The sequence below is a fragment of the Balaenoptera physalus genome, assembly GCF_965194825.1.
Source record: "Balaenoptera physalus genome assembly, chromosome: 3".
In the NCBI taxonomy this organism is placed as follows: Eukaryota; Metazoa; Chordata; class Mammalia; order Artiodactyla; family Balaenopteridae; genus Balaenoptera; species Balaenoptera physalus.
This window is the reverse complement of record NC_138890.1, coordinates 25,679,716-25,694,723: the sequence shown is the minus strand read 5'-3', so window position 1 is coordinate 25,694,723 and position 15,008 is coordinate 25,679,716. Positions and strand designations below refer to the sequence as shown.

The following is a 15,008-nucleotide window of genomic DNA, read 5'->3' as shown; positions in this document are numbered from 1 at the left end:
TTCCTTTTTCCTTTTTTCCGGCTGTGCTGCACGGCAGGCAGGATCTTACTTCCCTGACTAGGGATTGAACCTGCGTCCCCTGCACTGGAAGCACGGAGTCTTAACCACTGGACCGCCAGGGAAGTCCCAGGTATTATTATTATTATTGGCCCATTTTACAGATGAAGAGCCTGAGGTGCAGAGAGGTTGCTGTGAAGTTTTTGTTCTCTTTTCCATCTAAGCAGTCTGGCACAGTGGAAGGCATTATATTGTAGTGGTTGAGAGCTTGGGCTCCAGTGAGCTTGGACTCTGGAGTCTGTCACACTTTCCCAGCTAAGGGGCTTTGGGAAGTTCCTTCCAGTCCTGGATTTCTCATCTGTGAAATAGACACAATAACAGTGCCTCCTTTGTGAGTACCCAGACATACAAATATTAGCTAAAAACCAACCCAGCCCAAATTATGTCTCATGAAAAGTTCTCTCTTTTAGCCCATTTGCAGATTGGCCAACACTGATTTCACAGGCTCTGCTCACCTGAGTTCTGGGGGTATAAGGTTTGAATGCAACTCTTTGACCTTGGAGCTTTCCCACGCAGGCAGGCGCTCAGGTTTTGCACTCTCACCCATTGATGCTGAGAGGCAGGAAAACCAGAGCAAGGGAACGGGAGACAAGCAAACGCGGAGACTAGGACCCACGAGCATCTTCTGAAGATGTTCCTGCCCCCTCCTGCCAGCCAAATGCTTTGCTTTAATCCCAGCCAGCAGCAAAAGTGTCCAGAACCTTCTGGCACACAGATGTCATTTGTGTCATCATTAGGATGAAGACAAGGGTCTCTCGTGAAGCTTTTTGCCCCCCGTCCCTTTTTTTTGGAATAAAAATTTTTATTAGTATAGTTGCTGTGCAATATTATATAAGTTACAGGTATACAATATAGTGATTCACAATTTTTAAAGGTTATACCCATTTAGCTTTTTGCCCCTTGCTTGGTGCTTAAGGCCAAGTTCAAGTCCTGCCCATGGTGGGGCCCTTCTGGTCTCCTCTGTCTGCCTCTCCGAGCAGTTCTGTGTGTGTGTGTGTGTGTGAAGCACAAGCTTCAGGAAGGGAGACCAACCCAGGTTCAGATCCTGACTTGGCCACTAACAAATCATGCAACTTCAGCCTCCATTTTTCATCTGTAAAAAGTGGAAAGTAAATTCTACTGCCTCACGAAGTTGTCGAGTGCGTTACACGGGGTAATATACATGACGTGCCCAGTGTAATGCTTGGCACCTAACACATGGGGACGCTTAATAAATGGCAAATCATTATTGAGACAAACCTGGTCTGCCCAAATTAGGGATTATTATTATGGACTAGTACCTCCTTCCACTTTCTTCCATTTTCCTCCCCTCACGTTGCAATCCTGCTCTTCTGCAGTAAAGAGAGATAACCTAATAAATGTACATGTTCTTATTTTCTACTGTGTTTTAATGAATTCTGGAACAGCGCTTGTCCCATCCCTCCAGTGGAACAGTTTCTTAGCCACTCTCTGGAGAATATTTGGATCTTAACCCACAGGTGTGTCTGTACTGTAGACAATCCATGACTTCAGCGGGCACGAGCGTCAGGACTGCGTTATTATAGAATCTGTGTGTTTTCTACCACATTACGCTCCACCAACGGCCGTCAACAGCCCTGAATATTAAAAAAGGGAATAAACAACACTAATGCAAAACAGACTATATGAAACCTCTAGTCCTCTCACCTCTGCAATTTAATTTTTAATTTATTCTTGTTTCCTTTTTTCCCCCTACAAGCATATATAATTTTTAGATGGCTGGAATAAAAATATAGAGAAAAATTGCTTTCTTCTTTCCGCTTAGGGAATTGTCTCACGTTGCTGCATTACCTTCATCATTAGAATTTTAAATGCTCATTCGAGTAGACATATTATAATTTACCTAGCTATTGCAGTCATTTACGTTGCTTGCAATTTTTTTATTACTCATAGATAAGTCTGCACACAGGTGCACACAGGTCCCCTCTCCCCATCTTATTTTTGCTCCTTATCTGCTGAAACCCCTTTATATTTTCAGCTGGTGCCATGTTTAGGTGGTGGAAAGCAGCATGCCTCTTCTTTGTCTCTAGAATTGCTCTTTCTGTGTTATGAGCGGCCTGATTCTGTTAGTCTGTGATCTGGTGATGGAGGCTGGAGAATTGAGGAGGGTGAACACTCTGGGCAGGTTGAAATCTGAAGCTCAATGTTGCCTTCAAGTGAGAACACATAGGAACTGCAGGGTTGGGAGCTGGGCCTGTGCCTTGGATGGAGTGGTGGTGAGTGCAGGGGTGGGGGGATGGGCAGAGTCCGGGGTGGGGACTTCGGTTTCACATGTAGGGTTGAGAGAGGAGCGACATCCTCTGCACTCTTTTTTTTTTTTTTTAAATTTTATTTATTTATTTATTTATTTATTTATTATTTTTGGCTGTGTTGGGTCTTCGTTTCTGTGCGAGGGCTTTCTCTAGTTGCGGCGAGCGGGGGCCACTCTTCATCGCGGTGTGCGGGCCTCTCACTGTCGCGGCCCCTCTTGTTGCGGAGCACAGGCTCCAGACGCGCAGGCTCAGTAGTTGTGGCTCACGGGCCCAGTTGCTCCGCGGCATGTGGGATCCTCCCAGACCAGGGCTCGAACCCGTGTCCCCTGCATTGGCAGGCAGACTCTCAACCACTGTGCCACCAGGGAAGCCCTCCTCTGCACTCTTGAGGAGACACTGATCTGGTTCAGAGATGGACCAGATGACAATCACCAAGCTGGAGACTTTCTGGATTCAGTTTTCATTCCATTCAGCTTTATGGTTGATTTTCCTTCTAGGAGAAGAAGGAGATAATAATGATGGTAATCAGTGTGGTCACCATTCATTAAATGTCTTCTATATGCCAATCTCTTTCTTAGGTGGTTTACGTAAACCAATGCTCCCTTTTTTTTCTTTTAAATTTTATTGAAGTATAGTTGATTTACAGTGTTGTATTAATTTCTGCTGCACAGCAAAATAATTCAGTTATACATGTATACACTCTTTTGCATGTTTGTTTCCATTATGGTTTATCACAGGATATTGAATATAGTTCCCTGTGCTATACAGTAGGACCTTGTTGTTTATCCATTCTATATAAAATAGTTTGCATCTGCTAACCCCAAACTCCCAATCCTTCCCTTCCCCACACCCCCCTCCCCCTTGGCAACCACAAGTCTGTTCTCTATGTCTGTGAGTCTGATCAACACTCACTTTTATAACAATGTTCTTATAACTGCTATTTGACAAATGAGAAAATCGAGGCTCAGAGAGGTCAAGTCAGTTGCCCAAAGTCACCCAGCTGTCAGATGCAGGAGCCAGGTTCAGAGTCAAGTCTGTTGGGTTCTGAAGCCCCAACCATTTTACTACACAAGGTCCATCTGCCGCTGCAACTGTTAGGACAGCGTTGACCCGAGCCCAGTTTGGATTGGCAAATCCCCAGGTCATACCTGCTGCTTTCATAACTCCATGGGCCCTGCTGTTCACCCAGAGCTCCGCTTCACAGGCCCTGCTGTGTTGGGGGCAGGGGGGCCTTACTAGCAGGATTTGAGCACCAAGCACCAAGCCCTCAGTACCCTGTGGATCTGTCCTTGTTCCTCAAAGTCAGCCTTGGAAAATCAGATGGTTCCGGCCTCCCTGTAGCTTGGGGTGCCTGGGCCCTGTGCTTCGGGGCTGAGCAGGCCACCCTGCCCTGGAGGGAGGGTACCATGCAGCCAGGTCCTGCCAGCTGGGCCTCCTGCCTGTGGGGTGTGGAGAGTTAAGGAGGCTGGGCTAGTAGCAAGTCCTCAACTACCCTCCTCCTCCTTATCGATAAGGTTAAAAAATCAAGAAAGTGTAAATAACGAAAAGGAAACAAGCAAACAAAAGTCTCCACAAATCCCAATTTCCAGGTAACCCCTGTTAATTAAAAAAAATCAATACATTCCAATGGCAAAAAAAATACTTCAAAAGCACAGAAAGGCTGAAAAGAAAAAGTACAAGCCTCTCCTTCCAAACATAGCCTTCGTGAACTTTATTTTTTAGAATTAAAAAAATATCATTTCGGTAAATGTATGTTCTATTTTCTAGATGTCTCCTGAAGAAAAAGTCTGTAAGTACTGTGGAGTCAGCTATCTAATTCTTCATGAGTTTAAGGCTATGGAAGAAAAATTTGTGAAAGCAAAGGAAGAAGAGAGAAAATTTTATCGAGGAAGTGTCGAATGTGAAAAGAGACTTCAAGAAAAGCTACAGTCTCTTAGCCAAGATTTTGAACAGTACAAAATTGACAGTGAATCCAAAACGGAAAGGTTAGAATATGTTATTCTTTTCTGTCATTTATTTAGTTTGGAAGAAGAGTACAGAAAATAGACTTGACTTTGTTTTTCTAGAATTTCTCCATATCAAGTATAATTTACACCTTAATACATTTGAGTTTGTTCATTATTACTGATTACTAAATATAATTCTTAAATATAATTGAGCATTCCTTTGAGGCATATATTTCTATCTGAATAATTAGAAACCAATTTATTCAGTAACTATAAGTTGAGATGGGTTTATTTTACTTTTCCACGGGTATATATATTAATTTTATCATTAGGAAGATTTGTCTATTAGAAATCAGGTGAATTTTGGTAGTTTTGATATCTGATATTTGTTTTTAAATGTCCTTGAATGTTTAGATTTATAGAATAAGTTTTTCATGTTATGGAAAGGATGCCAAAACATTAAAATTGGCACATGATTCTAAATCACTGAAACTGGAATAAAATTAAAGATTGGGTTCCTAATGCTGTCAAGTCTAATCAGCAATTTAGTCTGCCTAAAGACACCTCACTGAGCTTATACAAACACTTTTACAAAAGAGTTTTTGCTGTTGTTTAATGGCTTTTCCTTTGAATAAATATTTCTCCCTTTAAAATATCGACAGCTGATGTTAGTAAAACATGAACTAATGAATACAGTGAACATTGTGTCCTTGTAAAGTAGAAACTTTCTTAATTCTCTTAGGATTAAGTACTTCTATTAAATTTTATTACAAATTTGAATAATTACATTAAATAGTGTAAATTCTCAGTTCTTTGTTAAGAAAGTTTGTTATATTTTCTTGAATTTCAAATCTGAATAGTAAAGTATTTAATAATATTTGAGTGGAAAAATAAAAAGTTTAAAGTATTTAGTTTAAAATTTTAAATTCGGAGGGTTTTTGCCTGTCAGAATTTTTTCTTTGGTGTTTCCTTTACTTTCTTTAAAAATATATTGTATTATATAAGTAATACATAAACATACGAAATAAAAGAAGTATATAGAAGAAAAGGCAAAACAAACAAATAAACAAAAAAAACGACCAAAACAAACAAAAAAAAAACGTAGCCTTTAAACAGCTGCTTGGGATTCCTTCAGGAATTTTCTTTTGCGTAGATCAGCACACAAATAATACATATACTTATGTACACGTGTTTACAATTTACGCAAATGAGGTTGCTCTACACCCATGTTCAGCACTTAGCTTTTTCTCATCTGACGTATGTTGGGGACTTTCCCGCATCAGCAGGGGCCACAGGCTTCACAAGGGCTGCTCAGGGCTGAGCCGTGTCTGCCGAGATCGTTTTAGGTTGCCCCCTAATGGCAGGCACTGAGATTTTGGTTGTTCCAGTGTTTTCTTTAGCACTCCCAGCCAGGGTTCCCCCGACACTAACAACCGACGCAGGCTTGCACTTATAGGGCGGGGCCAGAGGAGGGTTCTTGGTGGAACTTGCTCACCCAGCAGCAGCCTCTTGACCCAGCCCTGCCCGCCTGGGGTAGGCGGATGCGGGGAGATGCTGCCCCCTTGTGGCCTGGTGAGGGGGACCCTCTTGCTAACCAGGTGGGTCTCGGTGAGCCAGAATCCCACCCAAATCCTCCACCCAGAACCTCAGCTCATCAGCCCATTCTTGCTGTGAGGGAGGGAGGAGAATCTTTGGTCCTCACCCTAATGGTTCACCCTTGCCTGTGGCTGAATCCAACACCCAGCCTTGTAGCTATGGAAACTGGTTGGAACAAGTATGCTCGGCTGCTGCTGTGTGTTTGGGGGGATGTTTGACAGTGATTGGGCCCTGCCCTGTGCCTGCTCTGGGTGCTAAATGGAGGACCTCCCTTGTGCTCACAGGGAAGGACCTCACTGGAGTCAGGTAAACCTGGATCTACCACTGATTTGCTGTCTATTTATCCACCCACCCATCCACCCCATTCATCCGCTCACCTACACACCCATCTAACCATCCATCCATTCTTTCAATCATTCAAAATTAGTTGTTGATGCCGACTTGTACACCTTGAGTGCTAAGCTCTGTGATTTTGGATGAGTTACTTTGCCTCTCTGAACTTTTAGTTTCCACATCTGTAAATTGAACATAATGACATTTAAATCACGTGGAGTTGTTGAGAAGATTAAATGGAATAATGTAGGAGAAACACTTGGTACATGGTGTATACTCAGTAAATGATATTTAGTAGATCTGAGAATTAGAAAATGCCTCATCTGGAAGCTTACATTTTAGTGAGGGAGACCTGATGTAGGTACATAAAGCAGTCAGGGAATTTTAGCAAGCACAGAATATTGTAAGACCATTGTGCATGCTTGTGTGTGTGTGTGTGTGTGTGTGTGTGTGCGCACATGTACATGGTGTGTCCAGACCGTAGTTCTGTGGGCTGAAGCAATGCAAAGTGAAGGGTGGGCTGGTTTGGGCTTCTCGGAGAGACAATTCTTTGATCAGGGTTTGAAAGATTGAGATTGCTAGAGAGAAGATGAGGAGGTGTGTCAGGAAGAAGGGACCACACAAGCAAAAATACTTTCTCCCACAAAAGTCCCATGCCATGGTTTTACTTGCATCTCCAGCCTATTAGCCAAGGCACCTGCCAAAAAAAAAAAAAAAACCCAAAAAAACAAAAAACAGTGGTGGGCCCTGTCAAGACAACCTATTTCCTGGGGGCAGTGAAGCAGCCAGCCTATTCTGGGATCAAAATCAGTCACAGCCATTTTTACTGCCCTCATCAGTCAACTGATGGATAAATTTATGCAATGACATTGCTCCAGTAGTCCCCTGTGAACCCAGATGGAATTTGTTAGATTGATTGCAGAGGGAATTTCCAGGATTCCGATTTAACCAATGATTTTTTAAAATAAATTTATTTATTTATTTATTTGAGCTGTGTTGGGTCTTCGTTTCTGTGTGAGGGCTTTCTCTAGTTGCGACGAGCGGGGGCCACTCTTCATTGCGGTGCGCGGGCCTCTCACTATCGTGGTCTCTCTTGCTGCGGAGCACGGGCTCCAGACGCGCAGGCTCAGTAGTTGTGGCTCACGGGCCCAGTTGCTCTGCGGCATGTGGGATCTTCCCAGACCAGGGCTCGAACCCGTGTCCCCTGCATTGGCAGGCAGATTCTCAACCACTGCGCCGCCAGGGAAGCCCCTAACCAATGATTTTTGAACACTTGTTATATGCCAGGCATCAAGCTGGATTCTTCACGTGCTATGAAGTCAGACTACTACATTCATTTTCAGAGGAAGAGACTGAGGGTCAGAGAGGATAAATGACTTGCCCAGGACCACACAAGTAGTAGATGTAGAGTCAAGTTTCCAACCTAGGCCTCCTGATTCATTGGTTTCCCCCTCTATCTCCTCTGTCCTTGGCCATATTCTTTCTTGGAGTTTAGCTCCAGTTACAAATTACCTCCCCATAATTGAGTCTTCCATGTTGGCCTGAGTCTCCCTCCCCATCAGGGAGGACACAGTGGCTCCTCCCCATCCAGAGTGATTGGGGGGGACTCAGGAAAACCCCCAGGGGGCTTCCAGCTCTTTAAAAGTTAACCCTGAGTGCAAGCTCTGAATTTTAGCCCCAGAGTCTATAAAGCAACTGCACATAAGTCGTGATACCTGCGTGGGTCACAGGGATGTTTTTAATTGTTTGTGATATCCACTTTCAATTGCTTCACTTTTCTTAGCAAATACATTTTTAAATTAAGATAACTCGAATGAATCAAAGAAAATGAAAGGACTCCTAATTCCACCAGCCATTCTGACTCAGCATTTCCACGTCCAAGAATTAGCCGGGCATGAACATCCCCGCCCCCCTACACCTTCCCGGGCCCGCGTGACTAAAGCTATAGGTATAGGGATGCTCTTGGTGGCTCTGCTTGTGTCTGCAAAGAAATTGGAAGCAATGTCCACCTACAGGGGACTAGTTTCAAAAATAATGAAATTCTGTGGCACCATTCATAAGAATACGGTAGCAATATGCTAACATGGAAAGACGTCCAAGACAGAGTAAATCAAAAAGATAGCTGCCATGTGCATCTGGTTCCCGTTTCATAAAAAAGTACCGTACATAACTTCTGTTTTTATGTATAGAAATAATTATTAAGTTGAATATGCACCAAATTATTTATGGGGATGGGGGTGGTGGTGCATTTTCTGCATTTTTAACATTTCTCTTAATTTCAAAATCCTGTGTCATGTGAGAGGCTGGCCTGCAATCTCTCCTGCTCCATGCAGGCGGGCAGTCTCCATCGTGGGAGGTATGGGGATGAGGTCAGCAGGGACTCGGGGTGTGTGGGCTCCACGGTGTTTGTTTGTCCTGACATCACAGGCTGTGTGAGTGGAAAAGCAGGACGTGGGGGCAGCAGCTGTGAGATGGGCAGTTGGCTGCACAGGATTGGGGGTCCTTCCCTTCTAGCTGTCCTGGCAGACCACGGGCTAAGACCACCTGCGTGAGGAAGCTCCCACATCTAGAAGGTGTCTTACAGTCTATCAGGCTTGGTCCCTGCAACCTTTTCATCCTGGGTCCAATAACCCTGTGACACAGGAACTATTATCTCTATTTAACAAATGAGACGATTAGGGCCCAGAGTGGGTAAGTCACTTGTCCAAAGCCACACAGCTATTGGTAGAGCCCAGCCTTGGACTGTGGGTTGTCACCTCTCTCTCTCTTAATTTCTTTCCATGGAAGGATGCCTGGCAGACTGAAGGGGCTGTACTTGACTGAGACTGAATCCCACCCAGTGAGGCCAGAGATGGGGCCAGAGAGTCAGGAGCATTGCTCTGCATCAGAATTGCAAAGTAGTGGCTCAAAGAGCTGCTTTGTTTGGTCTGCACAGTGTTTTTAAAAGCTTTGAGTTAGTTACCAACATTTGAAAATCAAATTTCATGTTAAATTTAGATTTCCAGCTTCTCTTGGGAAAAAATCGGCATCCTCATTCCTTTAAGGCAACCCATCGGCGGGCCGCTTCTTCCCTTAGTCTGGATGTGCTGTTTCCAGGGCGCTGCAGTCCCCACCACTCCTTCTTGTCTCCTACCCTTGGTCTGTTTCACTCACTGACTAAAGCATAAGCCGTAGAAATAATAGTTAAGAGCACAAGCCAGAGTGGATTTGAATTTTGCCTCCTGGCCGTGTGACTTGGACAAGTTAGCGAAACTGTTTGCTGTCTTAGTATACAAACCTGTGAGATGGGAATAATAATAGTACCTATCTCATAGGGCTGTTTGGGGAAGCTTAAGTGACTTAATATATAAAAAGTGCCTGGTGCATTGAAAATTATATAAATGTTAACTACTATTATAATTGGTTTTGGGTGTAGGTATTTGCATTTTTAAACTGCTGCTCACAGTGACAAGTGCTTTTCTCTTGAACTACGAAGCTCTGTTTCCATCTGATCTCTTGTAAGAGTTTGCAGAGAGGGTTCCGAACTTGCCTGAGATGCTGGAAGAAGCAGAAGAAGCAGAGCAAGGATACCGGTGTGAACCTGGGCTGTCTCCGGCCCTGGCTTTGGGGGGCTGTCGCTCCTGGCTGGGATCCCGAGCTGACCTGGGGAATCACTGAACAGGCTGTCACTCAGTGTCCCCAACACCATGGCCTGTCAGGCTGAGCCCAGTTCCTCCTGCACAGCACCAGACACCTCCAGACCCCGGAGTCAGGAGGCCACCGAAACAAAGGACTTTATCTCGCTCCGGCTGTCCTGTGGCTCAAGCAGGGCTGCTGGGCCCTGCTCTGGACAGCATAAAAAGTCAGGCTCAGATGACAGAGGCAGAATTTAGAGCCCTTTCGGATGGCAGCTGGGATTCAAGCTGTCAGCTGGAGGCAAAGTGATCACAGGCGGGCTGGTGGGGACTCTGGTGCGTGCGAGAGGGCAGGGGTGAAGCTGTGCAGAGCTTCAGCACCCTGCGCCTCCTTCTATTTATAATTCCCCTTGATAATAGGGCCCATTCATCCCCTCTGCAGGCCACTAATTGCTCTGGAGCGGAGGGATGACAGCCTAATTATTAACTTCACAAAAATTAAAGTTGGGCCGTGTCAACAGGGTCCATTTGCTGTCACCCAGATGCGATTCGTTGCCCTTCATTGTGGCAAAGGGCAGTTAGAAACAAACCGAAAACCCTGGCCTGGTTCCAGCTCCGGCAGACTTTTATTTTCTGGCCTCAAATTATCTTGGGGAGGTTCTTCTTCGAGGAGACAGAATGCCTCTTTCCTCTTGGCTGTAAGCTGCGGTCAGCCTGCCACTACTTCTCTGACAGGAGCTGACATTTTTGTCCCTGGAAATATGGGATCTGAGGGTTAGAAGGGACCTTAGCGAGATTAGAAACTGGCAACCACTGGGCCCAGTTCAGCCCACGGATATGTTTTACTTGGCTAGCAGAATGTTTTAAAAACTTGAAAAAAATTGAGGTAAAATTCCTATTACATAAAATTAACCATTTTAAAGTGCACAATACAGTGGCATTTAGTACGTTCACACTGTTGTACAATCATCACCACTATCGAGTTCCAAAACATTCTGATTGCCCCAAAAGGAAACTCTGGTCACTCCCCCTCCTCCTCCCCCTGGCCATCACCACCAATGCTTTTTATTTTTTTTTAATTGAAGTATAGTTGATTTACAATGTTATGTTAATTTCTGCTGTATGGCAAAGTGACAGAGTTATACCTATACATTCTCTTTCATATTCTTTTCCATTATGGCTTATCACAGGATATTGAATATAGTTCCCTGTGCTATAGTAGGACCTTGTTGTTTGTCCATTCTGTATATAATAGTTTGCAAACATCAATGTTTTTTTTCTGTTCTGGATATTTCATATAAACAGAATCATGTGATAGGTGCCCTTTTGTGACTGGCTGCTTTCACTTCGCATAATGTTTTCAGGTTCCTCCACGCAGCAGCATGTATCAGACTTCATTCTTTTTTAAGGCTGAATAATTTTAGAAAGCTTCTGAATTTGCTTATAACAGCTGTATTGAGATGTAATCCATATACCTTCCAATTCACCTCTTGGAGCGTACAGTTCCATGGCTCTCACAGTGGCGTGCATGAATCCAGTGGGGTGCAACCGTCACTGCAATTAAGTTAGTTTTCAACATTGCAAAGTCAGGAGATTTCACAGAAAACCTTGAAAGACCAGAAGACCTGGTAACATGGGGCCTCCCTCACAATATGTGGAGGGAGCCTGGCCTTCTAAATGGACTTGTGCTCACGTGTGGCCCCGTGACTGGCCCTTCACTCATTTGCTAACTGCCTGGGTCTGGAGGCATGCGAGTGTGGATCCTAGCCCAGCAACCTGCTTGAACAGGTGAAGAACCTGAGACCCAGGCAGGCTTCGCTGCTTGCTCAAGGTCATGTGGGACAGCCTGCAAGGAGAAAGCCTGTCTTCCCTCTCCCAGCCCAGGCTCCTTCCATTCCAAGGTGGCTCTTGGCACAAGTGTCAAAGCGAATTATCAGAATCTCTGTCTTAAGAGAGGTGTGACCCTATGTCTGTGGCAGCCTTTGTGCTATGTTATTGATGAATATGTCTGTTGGGGATGTCTGCCATTTATTCCTTTCTGTGGTAATTGTACCCCAAATTTCCTTTGGGTAAACACCCCCAATAATCACATGGTTTGAGTAGGGCAGCCTCTGACCACCTTTCCCATGGGAGTGCTTGTGACTTCCCAGGCCTGACAGTCAGACTCTTGGCCTCAGTGTTTGGATTAGGGTTGAGGAAATTTTGTTGGAGTTCCTGGGAAATAGAAGTGCTCTCCCTGTTAAAGGTCTGGAGACTTGAGAAGGTGAGATGTGGGCTGAGGCCTGCTGAGGGCATCTTGCCACTTCTAGGAAAACCCTGCCTGAGATTTGAGCCAGTACGAGGGAAAGAAGAACCAAGGAGATGGAGAAAGGAGGTCTCTAAAGATACCATTTGAGCAGCTTGATAGAGCTGTGCCCGAAACCCTATTCTTTTCAGTTTTGTAACTTTGTAATTCTGTCCTCTTTCTTAAACTGGATTAAGTTGGGTTTCTGTCACTCGCATTGAACTGCTCAATACTAAATATATAAAATACTATTCACTGAAAAAACATTCATTAAGAATCACTCTGTACCAGTATTTTCACATACATGATCTCATTCAGCCCTCAGACTAACACTGTGAGGTAGGTAGCTAAAATTATTTCTAGTTTATGGAGGACAGATGCGGTTTAGGGAGGTGGCTTGCCCAAGGATAACCAGCCTGTGAGTGGATGACCTGGGCTTTTGGCCTCAAGTTCAAGGCTAGTTCCTACACCACAGCTCCACTGTGCATCACAGGAAACGTTTTCAATTTTCCGAAGAGCATAAACATGTCTTCCATCTTGCCCTCTCCCCCTCCTCCCCATGATAAAGGTATTCCAGGATAATTGTGAAAAAGTTGGAATATATAGAAAAATATATTAAAAATCCCACCACGCACAAGTAACCCTCATTAACATTTAACATACTTCCAGATTTTTAGTGCAATTTTGTAACATGTGAATGTTTATGTAAAAAGAAGAAAGGTCACCCAGTACATACAATTCTGTATCTGCTTTTATCACTTAAAATGATGTCATAAGTATGTGGACTGTTCTCCGCGTGTTTTTCTCTGAGTTGAGGCAAGAGTTCTCCAGGGCTCTGGGGTAGTCTTAGGGATGAGCGTCTCCACTGGTCAGTTTAGAGCTGCGTGTGGCACCTCTGCTGGGGTGGCCTTTTCCCTGCCTGGGGCCTGGCAGACTACTGGGACTCCACCAAAGGGCTGGCGTCCCCTGGTTTGTACTGGACTGGGCCCAGCAGACACCAGAACCCACAGGAGACCACCTGGTGATGAGCGAAGGCTTCCGTGTCTGTTTCCTACACGGGCAGGGCGAGCTGTAATGGAGTTAATGCAAATGTGAGTCCCATGTGGAGGTGGAGCGGGCTGTGCCGGAAACACTGGGTTTGCTGTTGGTGGGACTGACAGATTATCTCCTGTCCTAGAAGGCGGTGAGGCTTCTTCCCTTTGCCCACTTGATCAAAAAAGCTCTGTTTTCTCCATGGCCGCAAGGTGGCGCTATGGAATTGGAAACGAATTCGCCGCTCAGGCTGCGGGAGAAGAAATAAGGCAAAGACAGATCTTCAGGAGAAGAAGGAAGCAAGCTGAAAATGTACAGCTACTAAGGGTTTGTGCACCACGCCGGGCTAGGAGGGTGAGCAGATCCCAGGAAAAAGTAGAAGAACACTGGGAAAGAAAGATACAGCATGGGACTTCCCTGGCGGTCCAGTGGTTAAGACTACGCGTTTCCAACGCGGGGGGTGAGGTTTTGATCCCTGGTTGGGGAACTAAGATCCCACATGCCAGGTGCGGCCAAAAAAAAAAAAAAAAAAAAGATACAGCACGAATGGGATAATTAATGTTGTCATTGACACCTAACATGAGAGGTAGTGTGATGTAGAGGGAATTCCTGTGGGTTGTGGGGCCGCACAGACTGGCTGTGGATCCAGGGTCAGTCACTTCCTAGTGGCGTGATCATAGCTAGCCGCTTTGTTTCTGAGCCTCAGTTTCCTCATCTGTAAAATGGGCGGCCCTCGGGGTGTCATTGGGGTAGGTACTGAGCTCTAAAAGGCTGGGCTGCAGGACAGATGAGGAAAGGAGGCAGGGGCTCTTGTCTGGATGGCTCCCACAGCCTGCTGGGAAGGTGCAGTGAGCTCAAGTTCTACACAGTGTTCCATCCTCAGGGTTCTCATTGGGGGTTCGGGTCCTGTCATCTTTCACGATGTCTGTCCTGCTGCCAGGTACAGAGAAAGTGCCCAATACAATCTGTTATATTGAATCAGCTGAGCAAACGTATACTCTCCAACATGGTCACGGGTTTCAAGTTGTGAAAAGGACAGTCAATACTACAGGCCATCAGATAAGGGGTCCAGGAATGCTTCTTGGAGCAGGTGAGGTATGAGTCTGGCCTTGAAAACAGGTGGGGATTGAATAGGGAGATTGGGATCCCGGCCTGCTGGGCTCAGGGAACAGCACGGGCAAGGCCAGGAGGTGGGAAAGGGGGAATGGATGTGGTGTAGAGACCCGCCTTGCTGGTGTTGGGAGAAGAGGGGGAGGCTGGAGCGGTGAGGAGGGAGGGGGGCCACGCGGGAAGCCCGGGGGCCCCAGCTGAAGCACTTGGACTCGTGCAGGCCACTGGGCATTCAGGTCCAAGATGCCTGTCCTTGCGGCAGCCACCAAATCAAGCCCGTCTTGGTTCTGGTCCCTCCTGCCTTGCCCAGCTGCAGAGGCTTGAGGTCTGGAGGAGCTGCTTCCTGTACGGCCACCTGCCAGGTCTGAAGGGTGCCAGTGCTGGAAGTGGGGTCTGGATGCCCAGGGTCTCTTGAGGTTCAAGGCCTCCTGCTCTCTGAGGCCTCATCTGCAAGGAGAGGGGAGGGCCGGTCTGACAAGTTTGGAGGGACTGTTCTAGCCCAACACACTCTCTGTCGGCTCCACTATCAGATGGCCTCGTGGAATGGGAAAGATCATAACTGCCTCTCTCCTCTCGGGGTGTGTGGTGAGAAGCCAGGAAACGAGGCCGGGCAGCTGGCACTAGGTCTGTGTAGAACACAGAGCTTGGGAACTACGGCTGAGCCGGGGATAGGGTTGCGTTTGTTAACAGGCAAGCTCCCCAGACCCTGCCTATGGAGATGCTAATTCAGGGGCTTGTTGGAAGGACCTCAGTGCTTTTAATGCAA

General features: G+C 45.8%; 1 protein-coding gene across 1 annotated transcript; it reads left to right on the top strand.

Annotated features, from left to right (window-relative positions):
- The first annotated feature begins 1,046 nt into the window (after nt 1-1,046).
- LOC309658228 (protein LEKR1-like) lies at nt 1,047-5,902 on the top strand. The gene has a single exon (XM_082456638.1). The coding sequence runs from the start codon at nt 4,095-4,097 to the stop codon at nt 4,371-4,373; it is 279 nt and encodes a 92-aa protein (XP_082312764.1). The 5' UTR covers nt 1,047-4,094; the 3' UTR covers nt 4,374-5,902.
- Nucleotides 5,903-15,008: the final 9,106 nt, after the last annotated feature.

Bases quoted from the DNA above. Each gene is read 5' to 3' on its own strand.
- LOC309658228 (XM_082456638.1), top strand. From the start codon at position 4,095: ATGTCTCCTGAAGAAAAAGTCTGTAAGTACTGTGGAGTCAGCTATCTA.